At 36.8% G+C, this 19,142-nt stretch overlaps 2 protein-coding genes across 3 annotated transcripts; one reads left to right on the top strand and one right to left on the bottom strand.

Annotated features, from left to right (window-relative positions):
- Positions 1 to 524: 524 nt before the first annotated feature.
- On the bottom strand, positions 525 to 2,848 carry LOC111883157 (tRNA (cytosine(38)-C(5))-methyltransferase 2). 2 transcript variants are annotated; one of them, XM_023879515.2, is made up of 10 exons: positions 2,687 to 2,848; positions 2,480 to 2,590; positions 2,188 to 2,281; positions 1,975 to 2,093; positions 1,751 to 1,873; positions 1,426 to 1,663; positions 1,233 to 1,327; positions 1,064 to 1,146; positions 921 to 985; positions 525 to 784 (listed from the first exon to the last, which is right to left on the bottom strand). In XM_023879515.2, exons 1-9 carry the CDS (start codon positions 2,756 to 2,758, stop codon positions 934 to 936), a joined length of 987 nt encoding a protein of 328 aa, XP_023735283.1. In that variant the 5' UTR covers positions 2,759 to 2,848; the 3' UTR covers positions 525 to 784; positions 921 to 933. The 2 variants fall into 2 exon arrangements, with proteins under 2 accessions (XP_023735283.1, XP_023735282.1); XM_023879514.3 differs by having other exon boundaries at positions 1,064 to 1,126; positions 2,687 to 2,846.
- A 1,726-nt stretch (positions 2,849 to 4,574) lies between these two features.
- LOC111883124 (60S ribosomal protein L6, mitochondrial) lies at positions 4,575 to 4,883 on the top strand. Its single transcript, XM_023879482.1, has one exon. It carries the CDS (start codon positions 4,575 to 4,577, stop codon positions 4,881 to 4,883), a length of 309 nt encoding a protein of 102 aa, XP_023735250.1.
- The last annotated feature ends 14,259 nt before the right edge of the window (positions 4,884 to 19,142 follow it).

Raw genomic sequence — 19,142 nt, 5'->3', positions numbered from 1 at the left:
AAATACTTTGATAGCGTAGAAAGGATACAAATGTCGTTTCACATGAAGACGAATATCTAGCACTATGTGTGCAATGAATCCATGAAGAGGAATTTGCACTCTAGTTATCACCCGACATAAATGGTGGTGAGATCGACTGTGAATTCCCATTTTACAATTACTGGATGAAAGCAATCGGAGATTTGAAGATGATGATGATGATTTAGTCGACTAATAAATATTGTTATTTCATTTGTAGTTTTATTCTATTGTATTTAACCCTCTTTTATTTTGTATTTAAAATCAAACATAATAGAAATATATATTTGGTTGGAGTTAACTTTACTTTGAAAAATAAATTTCAAAAACTAGATAATCATTTTGTAGATGTTAAAGTAAAACAGAAACAAACATATATAACTATCCAGCAGATTAAGTGCTTAACTAATTAAGCTTATTAAGTCAAAAAGAAACAATCATATATAATTATCCTGATTAAGTGGTATACTCATTAAGCTCATTGAGTCAAAAAGAAACAACCTCCATTAAGCAAAAAGAATCAAACAGTAAATACTACCTAAAAATACAATAATATATCAATACAATATAAACAAATGTTCAAGCCCCATCTTTTAAAACTTGTACATATCAAACATGAGAAAAAAATCTTTATAGTACATATGATATGGTGCTTGTTTCAGTTTTATAAAAATGTCCAAAAGAACAAAACTATGACTCACTAAATAAATAATGAAGCAGTGGAGCAACCACTGCTACACTTAAACTGTTTCCCAGCAATGCATAACTGCAACAAAAATAATAATAACAAATTACACTCACTTTAATCTTAATAAAAATCATTTAAAAACATAAAATGTAAATACAAACTTCCAAATCATAACTTTGTAAGAGTATGAAATGGAAAAAAAAAAAAACAATACCGTTGTCGAAGGGTCACATGTTCTGGGAACTCAAATTCTTTAGGGAAAGAGTGTAAATTGGAAACCTACAATATGATTTTTATTATAAAATTAATAAAAAAGAAAGTCCATATAACAATTCAAAATTAATAAAACCTACAAACCTCTCTAGGGGTGAAGTATCTGAGACAAAGTTCCTCAAGTGATGTTTTGTCTCTTGTAATAGGCTGCAAACAATTTGAAAATTCTATTTTTTTTGGGGGGGGATTTTTTTCACAAGAATGATGGTTTATATGCTATAAAATAACAAATATAATATTTGTGGAAAATTACCATAATAGTCGCCAAAAGGGAGCCAGTTCCCTTCACATAACGATAATAACTCTTTGTAAAACAACAACACCTCTTTGAATCAGGATACACGATATCTATTCCACTTTAAGGAACAACTTTTGCAATAAAAATGAATGAGGGCAAATTTGTAAAAAGTTAGGATTGAAAAAGAAACAGATAACCTCAAGGATACCCATAGCACTCCCCCATCTTTCTATCAAATTTGATGGAACCAAATACTTATTTAAAGAATCTTCTTCATCTGTAAATGTTCCATTTTTGCCCTTGGAGTTTACAAATTCCAAAAAACTTTCTATAGGAAGGCATGTTTGTAGCATCTCATTATCATTTTCACCTAATAAAGGTTTTGGCACATAAAGAAGTTGTCCATTGAACTCTGGGTTGTAGAAAGATAAAGGTTTTCTTTTTGCCTGAAAAAATTAAAAAAAGTAAAACCAATTCTTTATTTTTTTTATTTGGATCCATTTTTTAATTAATGGTGTGTAGAAATAGCATACAAGGCAAAAGTAACGGGGACGTGAGTAAGGGATTCCAAATTGCAGTGGGCTTAATATAAACTCTTGTGTCACAAATTGGTTTTCTTTGAGTATCTGAATCATCTTCTGATGTGTATCAGATGTCTGAAACAAAACAAAAAAATGGTATATGGAATAATGGAATAATGGAAATTGTATCTACCAATATAAAGATTGAAACTTTAGCTAAAATCTTGATTTCAAACCTCAAATCCAACTACATTTTCAACAAAGAGCATGGATGGAGGTAGCATCAGTTGTGGTATGATTTCAAGAATTTGAAGAAAAGAGAAGGCTCGAGCATCAGCAGATTGTTTCTGAAGACCTAAAAACAGGCTTAGCTTGGGGATAAATTATAATCAATGAATGATTATTTGAAGAAAAAAAATAGGGAAATGTGATAAATGTTTAGATCTTACCTTGTCGTGTATAAGGTTGGCATGGAGGAGAAAGAAGCCATACGTTTGCTTTGTAACGATCAAGATCAGCAGCGGTTAAGGTCTGAATGTTGCCCTATATTCATCCCCAAAATGAATAGAAGTAACTATTTGATCCATTTTGATTAACATTGTTATGAGTTTGTATATTTGTATCGATTCGTCACAAAATTGAACTTGAAAGAGGAGCAAGCAACGAAAACTGTGATGCAATTGTTATAACGAATTACCATAGGCTCGTTATAGCTCGTGAACTGTATTATCAAAGATATACCTGAAATGGCCGATGCCCAAAATTATGCTCATAAACATCATTAGCCAAGTCGTTTATGTCGAAAGCTTCAACCATTTTTGCATTCACTCCAGCCTTAATCGCCGAATATCTCTGGTCAATTCCACCATGCCTCAAATGTTATTAAAAAAGAAATCTTGAATAAAAAGCATTCAAATGATTAAAGAGAGCAGGGTTAGGTTGGGTTACCATGCCACCAATGCCGCTGTAAAATTCGAGTAATCGCCATGGCTGTTCTTTGAGCAAACCTTGTTCTTCCATGGAGTAAAGAGATTATTAGCGAGTGTTCCGTTATTTGCCGTTTTTTAGGGCTTTGAATGACTTGTTTAGGGCTTTAGGCATAATCGAATTAAAGTGAAATGGAAAATTCTCCGTATTGCATTAAATCTCATAATTTATTTTTTAATCAAGGGTACATGAAAAACTATCGATTAAATATCAAATTTTGAGGATCATTTAGACTCAGAAAGTTTAAATACTCTGAATTATTTATATATTAATTTATAACATGTAAAAATTAGGTTTATAAAATTAATTAAACTTTTATATTAAAAATTCAAAATTATTTTAAATAAACTATTAATTAAAAGATATTTGTTTTAGTTATATAAAATTATAATCGTTGATTTAAATAAATATGTAAAATTATATCACCTTATAATATGTATTAACTTTATTTTAATTTTTATTTTAATGTTATTAATTTAATTTAATGTAATTAGAATGAGAAAATTTAAAATGGAAAATCAATAGTTTGACAAATGACATGACATTAATTAAGAGACATAATATGACGACACATTACAAAAGGAGAATAAACTTATTCTTTTATTAGAATAATAAGGAGATTGTTATTTGTTAGTTACAAAACAAATATTATTTAACAAAAGTTGACATGTCACAAAGGGCTAAAGACTAATTAAACATATAATTAATATTATTAACATTATATTTTAAAATAATTTATTAGATAAAACGTACACATGGAAGTACATGGAACACCGATAGACATCACAAATACCATTTTGAAAATTCTTTAACTATTCACAGGCCATGAAAATGATATTCTTTTCATCATTCTCATCTCAGTAGCCAGTGTGCATTGATCACTTGTATGTTACAAGTGTTATTGCATATAAAATTAAAGATAATTGTAGAATGGTCGAGAGAAATAACCTAATAACCTGAAACATCACAAATTGGTGGTACCAAGAAACCATTGGACGGTGTTCTCACCGATACCCGCCAGCCTCCCCTTCTCGAACATCTACAAAGGTATTTCGTCCACCCTTACGGGATTGGACTTGAGAAATATAGTTTAAGACAAAAAATATGAATTACTTTGAAAGAAATGTGTAATGATCTTATCCTTAAACTCTTATATTTTTACAGTTTGAAATTTTTTATGTAATTTGGTAGTTATTAACCTAAAATAAGTTGTTAGTTATGATATATTCGGTGTCAAAAGAATATGCATTATTCACTTTACTAAACATGTTATATCTATGTTTCAATAAAATAAAAATGGATTGAACATTTGACATCCCATATTGGAAGTCAGTTCCTTACTGCTAATAATAAATGAAAACTTAAATAATAAACATGTAAACAAAATTGAGCATTTAAGTTTTAACAAAAAAGTAACAACCACACTCTCAAAACTTAAAACTACATGGGGCAAAACTGAATTTTGGTAAAAGATGGTTGAAGGGTTTCGGTTTTCTTTCACTCAGAACCCACAGTGACCACACCACACCACATCGCGGTCGTTGATTGTTTTCCTCAGGCGACTGCTTCTCTTCTAACATCGACGACGACATTATATCTCTCCAACGACCTTAAGGTATCTATCTTCTCCCTATTAGGTGCCTCCGTAGTTTGTCCTTGTTGATTTCCGCATTTCACTGGTTATTTAGGGTTCTAATCGAGAAAAATGATTCGGTTTATAATCAATAAAATCATCAATTCTGGAATTGTTGTTTAACCTAAGAGTCAAATTGAGTTGTTAATGCAACCAATCGAGTTTCTGAAGATAGTCGGAGTTATGGTTTAATCTTTGTAAACAGTGATTGCTAAAATGGAAGCTCGATTATTTTGGTTTTTGAAGATCGTGGGAGTTGGATTCAAAGCTAGAGCGAAATTAGAAAGGCGTTTATTGTTTCTAAAGTTGGGGTACAGCCACGAAGTTGAATTATCAGTGCCTCCTGCTGTTCGTGTCTTTTGTTTCAAACCAAATATCGTTTGTTGCACCAGAATTGACAAGCAAAGGGTGCACCAGTTTGCTGCTGCCGTTCGCAGCTGTAAGCCTCCGGAGGTTTACAAAGGCAAAAGTATTATGTATGTTGATGAAGTTATAGAGAAAAAACAGGGGAAGAAATCAAAATAACTTTACCTTTTAGCTTCTATGTTCTTAGAATTGCATTGAATTGATTTGTATTTTCTGGACTCGTATGAATAACTTTTTGGATAAATGGTACTGGTTTTTATTTCAAGTTTATTGCTTTTTATAATTATGTTCGAGTTGGAACTCGAATGGTTTGTTTTTTACTTGAATAAGCTCATTTAGGATCTTTAAAAGGTTGTCTTAGAGCTTGAATCAAAGATTTGATTTATAGTAAATTACAGTTTTGGTCCCTATAGTTTACACATTTTTGGTCTTAGTTTGAAATATTGATCTCAAAGATGCTTCTTGGTTTTACCTACTTTCTTGGTTTTATCAAAATTAGACAAGATTTATAGCCAATTATTTGTTAATATAAACTTGATTTCAAATATTTTAGTTGTTAAATTGTTTTTTTTCTTTTTCATCCCATAAATACTTATTTCTTTCGTGTCATTTTTAACATTTTACTTTTCAAGTATCAATCAAACTTTTACCTTTTCAGAGTAAATTACGAAAATGGTTCTTATGGTTGTTTTGTTACACCGATAGTGAGAACAAGGACAATTGGATTGGAAGTGCAATTATGTAATAAACACAATGACCATTATGTACATTTCCATTTTTACAATTCATTATAATTACTTTGTATATCCATTGTTAATGTTAGAAAAATCCATGTAATAAGATGATAACTTATCCTTAGGTGCTACAATATCTATTATCATTATTGTTAAAAATATAACTTCATCATTACCCACTACAATATTTTATCAAAAGTATTATTAAAGAAGATAATGTCATCCTTAACCACTATAGGCTTGATCACATCGTACTTGAGATGCTTCAAAGTAAGTTTCATTCTGTAAGTGTGAGCTTTTCATATTCAATTTAATTTCCAAGAAGTTCCAAGACATATAGAGAGAATTTGGTGGCTAAAGATACATACGCACTTTAAACCACATCTTGATCATGGACTTATGCAGAGTCCTCAATTAAACCTTTAGCCAAATAGTCTGTCGAATTTTGTCGTGTTCTTATAAATTCAACTGATATCACACCATTAATGATTATCTCCTTAGTCATGTTATATCTAACACTTAAGAGCATCCACAATAGAGAGTTTAATGGAAGAGTTGAATGAGGTGTCATATCTACTTGTCGTTCAATGGATACAACTGCACCATTGTGAAATGCCACATTGGCATTCAATGGATTTGGAATTCAATGGTCATTGAACTCTTCAATGGGAAAAAGGAAAGTATTTAAATATTTAAATAAATATTTTTTTAATATGTTCCATTGAACTTGTAGAGTTTAATGTATTGTGTGATAAAAATGAATAGAATTGTATGGAATATTAAATGATGATGTGACACTCCATTGAACTCTATAGAGTTCAATGCATTGTGGATGCCGTAAGTGTCTAGACTTGCCATGAATGTGACAACATTATCATAATGAATAAAGTTTTGTGCAATTGTTTTTGGCAATAACAAAATCTTTAGTATTAACTTTTTTTCACCATTTTATCGACAACGAATGGTGTATGAAACTACGTCCCAAAAATGATAATAAAATATTTGTATTTCAAACACCAAAAAATACAACCAAATTGTTCCAAATCAACCATAGTATAAATAGTGTCAACATTAGAGTAAAATCAAATGTCTATGCAAAATAAATCAAAGGATATGTTGTTCAATCATGACGGGCCATTCCCTTTCAAAACCTGAAGTACACGAACTGTTAAAACACGAAACCGTAAACACAAAACTTAGTGAGTTCCCTAAAATAACACATAACATACACAACCTTGGGCCTCGCCCACATATCGGGCCTTGCCCATCATAACGAGCACCACCCAACATACAAACGGGCCCCTCCCAAACATACATAACAAGCCTCACCCTGCATACATAACAGGCTCCGCCCTACATACATAATGGGTCCCGCCAAACATAAAAAGGGCCCATTGCACATACACATGCAAAAGTCACAAAGACATCTAGCATCCTACATAACACAATTTAGTGGGCCGACATTGGTGCCTTCGACCCACGAGTACAATGAGAAGACTCACCTCAATCTGACAACCGAGTCAAGTAGGGTAAGTTCTAGTCATGAAAGGGTAAAATACCATTTTACCCTTTCATGACTAGAACCTACCCTACTTGACTTAAAACCCAATTTGACCAAAATCACACTTCTGGAGCTACCCCATGCATAATAACATGCCCCACACTTAGCATAGATCCTTCTAATGGAAAACGAGGCATAATCAGGCTACGCCCTACGTAATTACTCTGTTTTGCCAACTTTTACAAAGTCCTTGATACATAAGGGCCAAACACCTAATTCTCAGATCTAGTCCTAACGAACAACTTAAGTGATAAAGTCTATGACTTTATGCCTTTGCATGGATTATAAGGATACAAGACTAAACCCTAAGTCTACTAAACACTCCAATGCTCAAGAACTCATCCATGGAAGGATGGGAGAGACCAAGCTCCTATTTTTTTTATCACTCTACAAGCTCAGAAAATGAAAGGAAATGCACTCATAAGATCTGGGGTAGCTCATACCCATTAAGATAAAGGTCAAGGGACAAAAAATCATAAAACCCATAAACTAGTTAGATCCATCAAAAGGAAACATCAAAATGCAAGCTTTATACCTCCTGAAGAATATTAATGAAGAGCAAAGTCTGGATCTATAAGCTTGAAGCTTACTAATGCTTCTCCAATGAACTCCTTCTTTACAAATGCACACAAAAACCACACTTAAAGCTCCAAACTCATACAAAGAGGCTAGGGTTTTGAGGTGATTAAATGAGAGGGTGGAGGTTGAGTATGGTGAGACCCTCAAGGAGTTAGAACCTTTAAATATGGCTCACAACCCCTCAATTAGGGTTCAAACCCTACAATTCTATGCCCTGCATAGAGCACTAATCCCTCACATGGTCTTATTGACCTACATCATGCGTAGGAGGCCATCCTACTCCTTTTATAGGTCACTCAAAATGCAAAAAAGTCATAAAATTAATATAGGAATCAAACCTGAGCATACATGTGTTACACATCTCCCCTACTTGAATCAGAATTCTTCCTCGAAGTTCGTTGCAACAAATAAATCTAGGTAATGCTCCTGCATCTCTTCCTCTGGATCCCACATCCATTCCAATCCCTTCTGATGCTGCCACTGCACCTTAACCAAACCCACTACCTTGTTGCGTAAGGTCTTCATTTTCCTATCAAGGATCGCAATCGGTCTCTGCATATAGTTTAGACGCTCATCAACCTGAATATAATCTAAGGGAACCACTACGGACTCATCAACCAAACAATTCCATAGCTGAGAGGCATGGAACCTGTTGTGGATATGGCTAAGCTCGCCAGGAAACTCCAACCGGTAAGCAACCTTGCCCACCTCGGGGATGATCCTGAAGGGACCAATATATATAGGGCCCAACTCGCCCCGCTTCCGAAATTGGATGACACCTTTCTAAGGTAACACATTCAGAAGCACATAATCTCCCATATAGAAGTCGAGGTCTGATCGTCGCCAGTCAGCATAACTCTTCTGATGAATCTGTGTGGTATGTAACCGACCTCATACGTGCTGAATGAACTCGGTGGTCTTGAGTACTACCTCAATACTCCCTATAACATGTTAGATTTTGTGGTCTTAAGAATATCAATTTATATTGATATATCTTGGATCGTGATTGCAATCACTTTCCAAGATATGTGGTTTCGGCGCTATAGCCCAAGGTATCATGAAATCAGATTTATGATAATCCAAAGAATTTCAATTTCGAAGATAGACTACTTTTAAATCAGAAGCACAAAAAATACCTGGCTATTTTGTGTTCTTGAGATATCAAATCAAATATATGATTTTTGATGTGCACAAAAGTACCTACTTATTTTTAAATTTATAACCTTATTAATTTAACTAATATATGCACCTATAGGCAATGTACCTAGTCAGATTATAGAATAGCTTCGGTAAGTCGAGTGTCGAATACAGGGAATGGAATTTAATTAATTAAAACAACTACTTCTAATTAAACTAAGAAAAACAAACTTAAATTGGGGGGGGGGGGGGGGTTTACTAATTTTGCAAGATTAGAAGAACTTAACTCAAATCACTACCAAATTACCAACTAAGCAAGCAAATAAAAATGAATTTACTTCACGATTAAAGATTACTTTTGTTCAGTTCTGATTTCCCTTTCTCTTATGGTTGATTTCTAGTGGATGGAATATATTGATTACCAATTTATTAACTAGCTATTATGATCAAGTATCTAGACATACCAATTTATGAATTACCATGCAATGATCAAGAACAAGTTAAACATGCAATACTCCAAAAATCATAAAAATTTAAAATTTTCAAAAACAACCATTATCCATAATTGTTTACAAAAAGGAACCATTGTTTCAAAAGTAAAGTCATATCAGAGTGTCCCAAAAAATCATATCATGAAAATAGAAAGATGTGCACGACCAGGCCTCCGCTTTCCCACGATCCTTTGAAGTACCTAAAATAATAAACTAAAATTGTAAGCCAAGGCTTAGTGAGTTCCCCCAAAGTACCATCACACAACATAATAATCAAATCATGCAACTATGAGCCTTCAGCCTGACTGGACCACCTCACATGGCCTACAACCTATCTTGGCCGCTCTACGGGCCTTCGGTCTGACTGGAACACCTTGTAGGGCCTACAACCTATCTGGACCGCCTCGGGTGTCTTGGCCTTCAGCACAAAGCAAGACCGCCTCAACCTAAGCACAATATGTTGACATATATAACAGACAAACATAAACACAAAATCAACAAATGCAGACAAGCATATAGATCTACTAATCAATCATATACTAGCATAACACTATCCTATAACCATATTACATAATATAGTGGGCAGGCAGTGGTGCCTTCAACCCTGCCCGCCCACAAGTACAGTAAGGAAAACTCACCTCTTAGTCCGAACAAAAGTTGTATAAATCTCTACTCCGAATATCGAATCTACCTATCACCTACTATTCAAATCATTGCCCAACTTTAATTTAATATCAAAATACACAAAATACCCTTTGGTCAAAATTGGTCAAACTCTAGTCAAAGCCAAAAGTCAAAAGGTCCACCGGGTTGACTCAGCCGAGTACGTTGGGCATACTCAGCCAATACGCAGGGCGTACTCGAATGTTGACTAGGGAGCTAGATTCCTTCCCAACTTATTAAGTGCTTAATACTTAAGCCCTTATGCCCCCAAATATTTTCCTTGACCATAAAGTTTCCAACTTTATGGTCTTCCATGGCCATTAAGTGCTAGATACTAAAAACCCTAACCTCTTAACCCATTAAGACAACCAAACCCATCCATGGGGAAGAAATAAGAGACAATATCATATTTTTATGCTTCTAGACCTCTCAAAACGTATGAAATGACAACTTAAGTGGGTTAGAGTATGCAATACTCATAAAGGTCAATAATTGGGACCAAAAAATGCTTCATGAATCAAGAACTAACAAGATCTAAAGAAATGTAAGCCAAGGTCAGAATTTTATACCTCCATATAATGCCAAATGATGATATCATTCGGGATCTAAAGATTCCCACTCCTCCAAGACGATCTTCTCTTCTTCCTCTCTCCTTCAAGATTACCAAAATACACACACAATGCTCCAAATGGCTCTAAATGGATTAGGGTTTGCTTGGGAGATGGAAGTGGGTTGGAGGCTGATGAGGGAATGAGCCTTAGGGAGATAATGATGCTTATAAAGGGTCCGGACCCTAAATATTAGGGTTTATGGTTCGGACACATACGCCCAGCGTACGTGAGCTCGACCCCTAAATTACAAAAATGCCATTATGGGCCATTTTCCAACATTTTTCATACACAAGGGCTAAAATGAAATTAATATTCATACTTAAGGTTAAAATTGAAAATACCTCATCATCGACATGTTACAATTATCCCCCAATTGAACTAGACTTCGTCGTCAAATTTTGCTACCGTGAACAACTCTTGGTAATGCTCCCACATCTCAGACTCGGGTTCCATGTCCATTCGGAACCGTGTTGATGCCGCCACTAAACTTTAACTAAAGAAACCACCTTGTTGCACAAGGCCTTCATCTTCTGGTCCAAAATCGCCACTAGTATCTCCACATAATTCAAGCGATCGTCAACCTGAATATCCTTTAAGGGAACAATTGTTGCATCATCGCCTACACACTTCCAAAGCTATGCAACGTGGAGTGTGTTGTGGATCTGGCTGAGCTCCTTAGAAAAATCCAATATGTATGCTACCATGCCAACCCTGGCGATCATCTGAAATGACCCAATATACTGGAGTCCCAACTTTCCCTTCTTCTTGAAGCGTATTACACCCTGCCATAGTGATACCTTCAGTAAGACCATGTCCCTAACCTAGAACTCCAACTCAGATTGATGCTTGTTGGCATAAATCTTCTACCAAATCTAAGCTGTCTAAAATCTCTGCCTAATATGTTGAATGAGCTCCGTCGTCTGAAAGACTACCTCAGTCCTTCCCATGGCTCTATGACCAACCTCTCCCCAACACACTATGGTGCGACATTTCCTCCCATAGAGGAGCTCGAAAGGCGGCTTATCGATACTGGAGTGGTAGTTGTTGTTGTCCAAAAACTCAGCTAAGAGAAGGTAGGAGTCCCAACTCCCACCAAAATCTATGACACAAGCTCTCAACATGTCCTAAAGTGTCTAAATGGTCCGCTCATTCTAACCATCAGTCTGCGGATGATAAGGAATGTTGAGATGCAACCTCCTACCCAGTTCCTTGTGGAACTTTTTCTAGAAACAAGATGTGAACTTAACATATCGATCATATACAATGTAGATTGGAATACCATGCCTAGAAACGATCTCGTGCACATATAAATCGGCCAATTTCTTGGCCGATGAGCTCTCTCGCATAGCTAAGAAGTGGGAACTCTTGGTCAACCGGTCTACTATCACCCAAATCACATCTTGCCCCCTTAGCCGTCCGAGGTAACTTGGTAATAAAATCCATAGCAATATGGTCCCATTTCCACATGGGAACCTCCAATGGGTGCAAATTGCCATGCGGCCTCTGGTGTTCGGCGTTAACCATCTGACAAGTCAAGCGCCTCTAAACATACCATGATATATCCCTCTTCATGCATGACCACCGGTAGCTAAGCCTCAAATCCTGGCACATCTTGGTGGCTCCAGGGTGTATCAAAAACTGGATTTGTGCACCTCCTCCAGCACAGCCTGTCAGACCCCACCAAAATCTGGCACCCAAACCCATCCATATCGGGTCAATAATCCTCGACTGTCAGCAGCAAACCTGTCAATCTCACCCCTAAGTCTCTCCTGCTACCAATTTTCCTTCTTGACTCCCTCGATCCGAGCCTCCCTAATCAAATCCAACAATGGAGAATCAATCTAAATCCTCATACATAGGCCCCCAATAGTAGAAATAGCCGTCTTGTAGCTCAAAGCGTCAATCATCACATTGGCTTTCTCGAGATGATATAGAATCTCATAGTTATAATCCTTAACTATATCTAGCCACCGGCGTTGCCTCATTTTCAGATTCGGCTGATCCATGAGATATATCAAGCTCTTGTGATCCATGTAGATGGTATAATGGACCCCATATAGATAATGCTGCCAAATCTTGAGAGCAAACACCACTGCTCCCAGCTCCAAGGCATGAGTTGGATAGCGAACCTCATACGACTTTAGCTACCGAGAGGCATAAGCAATAACCCTCCCTCGCTTCATAAGAACGACTCCTAGGACAGTGATGGATGCATTACAAAATACCACAAAATCCTCAACACCCTAGGGGAGGGTCAACACTGGGGCCTCACATAACTTCTGCCTCAGTGTCTTGAATGCAATCTGCTAATCTAAACCCCAGGGGAAATCCATGCCCTTCCTAGTCAGACGAATGAGGGGGTACTACAATTTTGGAGAAGTCCTGACTAAATCTCCGATAATACCCTGCCAAACCTAATAAACTCCTAATATTTGAGGGAGACTTCAGAACCTCCCACTGCATCACGACCTTAATCTTGGCCGGATTGACCAAGATCCCATTTTGGTTAACGAGATGTCCTAAGAACTGGACCTTTCATAACCAAAACTCACACTTCTAGAACTTGGTATACAGCCGTTCTCACCTCAAAACTCCCAGAAGCTCTCGAAGGTGATCCTGATGATGCTCCCTGGTCTTGGAATACACTAAGATATCATCAATGAAAACAATAACTAATCGATCGAGCATCGACCTACATACCCGATTCATCAAATCCATAAATGTCGATGTTGCATTGGTAAGCCCAAATGGCATCACCACAAACTCGTAATGACCATAACGAGTCTGAAACGCGGTATTCTCCACGCCCTCCTCTCTAACCCTCATCTGATGATACCCTGACCTCATATTAACCTTGGAGAACCAATATGCACCCTACAACTGATTGAAGAGGTCATCAATCCGCGAAAAGGGATAATGGTTCTTCAATGTCAACTTGTTCAAATCCCGATAATCAATGCACATCCGGTGTGAACCATCATTCTTCTTGACGAACAAAATTGGTGCTCCCAACAGTGAACTGCTCGGTCTAATAAACTACTTGCCCAACAGCTCTTGAAGCTGAGCGGACAACCCTTGCATCTCCGATGGTGCCAATCAGTACAACCCCTTAGCAATTGGAGCTGCACACAGAACCAAATCAATCCTAAACTCAACTTGCCTTTAAGGAGGCACACCAGGTAACTCCTTCGGGAACACATTAGTGAACTCTCTAATAGCATGCACATCTGAAACTAAAACCTGCTTCCTAGATCGAGTATCAACTACATACCCAAGATAACCCATAAAACCTTGTTGAATGTATTGTCGAGCTCTGGCAATAGGACAAAAGGCTGACCCAATCCTTGTACTCTCTCCATAAATAACCAGTTCTCCTTCATTTGGGGTTCGAACTACCATCCGCTAACCCTCGCAGTCAATCATAGCCCCAAATCTACTCAACCAATCCACCCCTACTATCACGCAAACATCCCACATAGGGATGGGAATCAAACTAATCAGATAGGGCGCCCTAAAAATCTCCAATACAAGCCCTGATAGACGCTTGATGCAGAAACCCCGTGTTCGTTGACGATAGAAACCCGCAACCGACACTCCAACTCTCTAAGAGTCATATCGAAACCCCTGCTAAAAGACTGGGATACAAAGGACCGACTCGTACCCTATTCAAATAACACAAGGACATGCAAGGAATTCACTAAGAAGGTACCTAGAAGAAGCATAAACATAAGCATACCATAAATAACTGACATAATAATAAAGGGAAATGTATCGCCAACGACGTCCAACGCCACCCTGGCCTCCTCTACAGTGAGCTGAAAAGCGCGACCTTGAGCCCTCGAGGGATTCAACCTACACCGTTGCCCATCTGTGATCCTCAATGTATCCAGTTCTAGAGCCTATGTTGACCCTATAGTGAGAAAGGGACAATTAGCCTTAATATGGCCAACCTGCTCACAGTGATAACAGATCCTGGTGCTTGGTACTAGGACCTGCTGACAACAATCCTTGGCATAATGCCCCTGCTTGCCACATTTAGCATCAAGATGAAGATCAACAAACACCATCATGAATCTTGCCACATTGCCATAAGTGCGGCCCTTTGTCCTCCATATCTCGAATCAATGGCTTTGAACCTCTTTGCTAAAGGTTGCGTCTGCATCGGAGCATGCCTTCGTTCCTTATCCTGGAACTCCGTCTCTATCTACTGCTTCCTCACAGCCTCCTGAAGCTCCACAACAGTACCATAACGCTGGGTGGACACGAACTAGCAGATATCCGTCTTGGGGATGCTCAAGTACCGGGTTATCTGAGCTTGCTCAGAAGCAGCAAACTCAGGACAAAAAAGAGCCCTCTCAATAAACATGTTTGTGATCTCAGTTATAGTCTCAGTCCCCTACCTTAGATTCAAATACTCCTGACCCAACCTATCCCTCTCAACCAATGGAACATACCTCATGCAAAACATCTCAGAGAATTGCTCCCAAGTTACAGCAACCCTCTGCTTAGGAGTATACGAGCCAGTCACAAATCTCCATCAATCCTTCACCCCTGACCGAAGAAGGTTTAGGGCGCACTTAACCTTCTGGTCAGCAGGGCAGGAGAATTTGAAGAAACACTCCTCTACGTTGGACAATGATATGTGCATATATATATATATATATATATATATATATATATATATATATATATATATTCCATCATATCTTAATATTTTTAGCTATATTTATGATGATTATAGGACAAAAGATACTTAATCTATTATATGTTGTGATATACAAGAAAAAAAACATGCTCGGGAGCAAAAAGGAAGTTGGAAGTTGGAAGATAGAAGCTAGGAACATGGATCAAGGCTAAAAAGAAGAAGAAAATTTAATCAGCATGGCATGGTGGCATCCTCTAGGACGTGGCATTTAGAAAGATCCTGATGAAATTCATTGATTTGCTGAATACGCGATAAACCCAAAGACCATGTCGTGGTGGGACTTACTACGATATGGTGAACCGAATTGAAAAAAGTATATATAGAAGGCAGATTTCTATGAAAACCTAACTTTTCCTGGGAGCTTTAGTCGACTTGTGAAGGCCAAGAACATTATTTGGAAGCTTGGAAGTGCAGAGATCGATTAGAAGCTCAATTTTGAAAGATGTGAGACAACACTTCTTATATTTACTTATTCTTCTTGAGTTTGATCATGGATTACAAGTTGAATTTCGTTTTTACATGTTTGTTTGCTGAAGTTATGGGCTGAATACCCTAACTTTCTTTTAGACTAGAGTACTTGCTTATTTATGAGTTGATTAGTGGATTGGATTATGTTAAGTTGATTATTTGTTATGTTAGCTTATTAAAGAACCTCTTTATGTGTATGATAGCTACTTTTATGTTTATTGCTTGTCATTCTTGATTGACTTGAATCTTATTATCTTGTGACTTGAAAAATTATAGGACTAGTGTATTGACCAAAAACCTAGGGTTAAATAGAAAAATGGGCAAGTGAATGTATGAGCTAATATATGAAGACCAATCATATATTTGCTAAAGGATTCAGTTAGTGAACATTAATCTAGTCATGTTAGGAATCTGTAATCAACAAAGTATTAATTCATTGCACTTCCATTAAATCAACCATAATAGCAAGTATATTGAAGCTAAATGAAAGTCTCTCCATTATCTTGATTAAAATCATCTTTTGTGTTTCCTGCTTTTTAATTTTGATTTATGTTTCATTAGTCGTTAATTAGTTTCTTTCTAAGTTTAGTATAATTTTTTAAGTTTCTAGTCTTGCAAAACTAGAGAAAACCCTTTTCTTTATTTAATTGTTATTTTAGTAGGTAATTTTAATTATCAATTTCGTTCCCTGTGTTCAATACTCAACTGTTGTGCTATTTTATATTCGACTAGGTACATTGTCTTAGGAGTAATAGTTAGTTAAACTAGTTGGTTAAAACCAATGCATATTTATTCACATCAAGTTTTTGGCGCCGTTGCCAGCGAACAATCCATTTTTAGTTAATTTTTATTTGTTGTTTGTTAAGAATTTTTCTCTTAATTTTCATTTTATTTTTCTCCTGTTTGATTTACCACGTCGTGGCAGTAATTACCACGTCGTGGTCATGAAATAGTTAGTTTTTATTTTTCGTTATGTTCTTTTTACGCGTTTCATATGTTTTTGTTTTAGTGCTTTATAACCCGAGTATCGAAAACACCAATCATACCACCGTTTGACGATCCCGAGTCAGCATTCCATAAGAAGAAAACAACAAAACTTGCAGAATCAAGCAACAAGACTCTAGAAAGCAAATTCGAAAGTTTTGAGAAGACACCTAACAAAAGGAAGCATGTTACAAGCTTGAAACATAATCAGAAAAAGAAAGTGAACCCGAAATCGAGCCTAGAAACAACATAGAGGACATTGTCGACATGACTATGGAGGCATACATGAGACGAATGCGTGAAGACACCGGAATAGGTCTTGTGCAACCCATAATTCCCAACACAACTAGCTTCGAATTAAAAGGACACATACACGCTCAGTTGAAAGACATACCATTCTATGGGAAAGACCACGAGGATGCTTACAAGCACATTTATGAGGTCAATGATATCACCGAGTACTTCAACATACCAAACATACCTCGTGAGATAGTTTTACTACGAATGCTCCCCGTTACTCTTAAGGGTGCAACAAAGGACTGGCTAAAAGCACTTCCATCGGGCACAAACAATTTTGCCCGCCATCGAAGGTTTCCGAATTAAAGAAGACCATTGCAAATATCGAAAAAAACGTGGGGGAGTCTTTGTACGAGGCATGAGAGCGTTATAAGGGATTATTTATAAAATGTCCCTAAAACGATCTAAATGTGAAACAAAAAGTTGCAATCTTTTACGATGGGGTAAAAATGTAACGATCAGGCAACTCCTTGATTCTCAAGGGCCACTCAAAAAGAAAGCACCAACCATAATCAAGGAGCTAATTGAAGAGTTCTTCAAACGTTCAAGAGAATATCAAAACCCTCGACAAGATGTAACTAGGGGAATCGTGAATTCAAATTCATATGACATGGCGGCAGTCTTAGTAATGTTGCATAACATGGATAGAAGAATGACAAAAATGGATCAAACAATCCATGCAATACGAGTGGGGTGTGAAAATTGTAACGGGCCGCATCTAACCAAAGATTTCTAGATGAAAATGGAAACCGAAAGGCATAAGCTTGCTATTCGAGCGGTGATCGTTATGACGAAGACTGGAGAAAGCCCAAAAAGAATTGGTTACCTTATGATGAACACAAGAAAGCCAAAGAAGACAAATATGAACAAAGAGGAAGAGGCTTGTATCAACAAGTTGAACCAGCTTCCGAGAAGAAACCTGACTTAGAAGCAATGTGTGCTCGTTTTGCTGCCGCATCAGAAAAGAGACATGACGATACCGAAGTAGTACTTAGAAATCAGCAAGCTGCAATTAAGAATATCGGGCAACAAATCAGGAAACTCTTGAAGCAATTCAACGAAAGATTATCGGGCACACTACCAGGAAACACTGAACAAAACCCAAGAAGAGCTCACATCCAGGCCATAACGACAATAAGTGGAAAAATTGTTACCCATTTGACTCCTATTACTAATAATAACCGGATGTTGTGCAAGAAGAATGAGAAGCAAGTCAAGAAATAAGAACTAATTAGTCACCACGACGTGGTAAATATACCACGACGTGGCAATCATCTGAAAATAAAAATGTTGAAACCGTTAAGTCACACCATCCACCGCTACCTTTTCCAAGTCGAGAAAAGCAAAATAGACATACCAAAGACTACCAGAAGTTGCTAGAGCACATAAAATCCCTTCAAATCAATATCCAATTCATTGAAGCCTTAGCTCAATTGCCGGAATACACAAAGTTTCTAAAGGATCTTCTAACAAACCAAAAGAAGATGGGGGAGGTGTCTAAAGTTGTATCAAATGAAACCTGCTCATCCGCTATGTTATACATGCTACCAAAGAAGATGGTTCATTCGGGTAGTTTAACACTTCTATGCCAATTCGGAAATTTAGCCACAAGCTACGCTCTAGTAGATTTGGGAGCAAGTGTTAACTTAGTGCCTTATTCATTTTTCAAGAAGCTTGACCTCCTAGAACCAGTACCAATTTGCATGGCCATTCACTTAGCAAACAAAATGGTGACATTTCCAAGAGGGATTTGTGAATATTTATTAGTTAAAATTGACAAGTTTTTTTCCTGCAGATTTCATTGTTCTAGATATGGAGGAAGATGATCAAGTGCTAATTATTCTTGGAAGGCCCTTTTTGAGCACCATCCGAGCTTTGGTAGACATAAGAGAGTCCAAACTCACTATTCGAATTGGAGAAGACACTGTAACTTTCGGGGTTAATAGAGCAATAAAAAATTCTAGAATAAGTGTTGACATGGCTTTTTCGGTAGATGTTTTTGATGAAATTTTGGAAAAAGAATCAGAAATATGGAAGGAAAAGAAAATTGAGGGTTACATGGTTCTACAAGAAAGAGATTTTGATGTTGAACATGATTTGCAAGAACCTGAGAAGCTACTAGAAGAGAGCGAGTACAATGAACTGAAAAAGGCCATTGAAGACCCACCATGACGTGGTAATAACACCA

The sequence above is a fragment of the Lactuca sativa genome, chromosome 6, assembly GCF_002870075.4.
Source record: "Lactuca sativa cultivar Salinas chromosome 6, Lsat_Salinas_v11, whole genome shotgun sequence".
NCBI classification, from domain to species: Eukaryota; Viridiplantae; Streptophyta; class Magnoliopsida; order Asterales; family Asteraceae; genus Lactuca; species Lactuca sativa.
The sequence above is the reverse complement of the archived record's forward strand: the minus strand, read 5'-3'. Positions and strand labels throughout refer to the sequence as shown.

What these genes read in the sequence shown, in the direction of transcription:
- LOC111883157 (XM_023879514.3), bottom strand. Translation starts at nt 2,758, where the DNA reads ATGGAAGAACAAGGTTTGCTCAAAGAACAGCCATGGCGATTACTCGAA. An exon ending in AAAATGTAGTTGGATTTGAG is followed by an intron (nt 1,874 to 1,974) that starts GTTTGAAATCAA and finishes GTTTTGTTTCAG; the next exon opens with ACATCTGATACACATCAGAA. An exon ending in CATGTGACCCTTCGACAACG is followed by an intron (nt 785 to 920) that starts GTATTGTTTTTT and finishes TTTTTGTTGCAG; the next exon opens with TTATGCATTGCTGGGAAACA.
- LOC111883124 (XM_023879482.1), top strand. Translation starts at nt 4,575, where the DNA reads ATGGAAGCTCGATTATTTTGGTTTTTGAAGATCGTGGGAGTTGGATTC.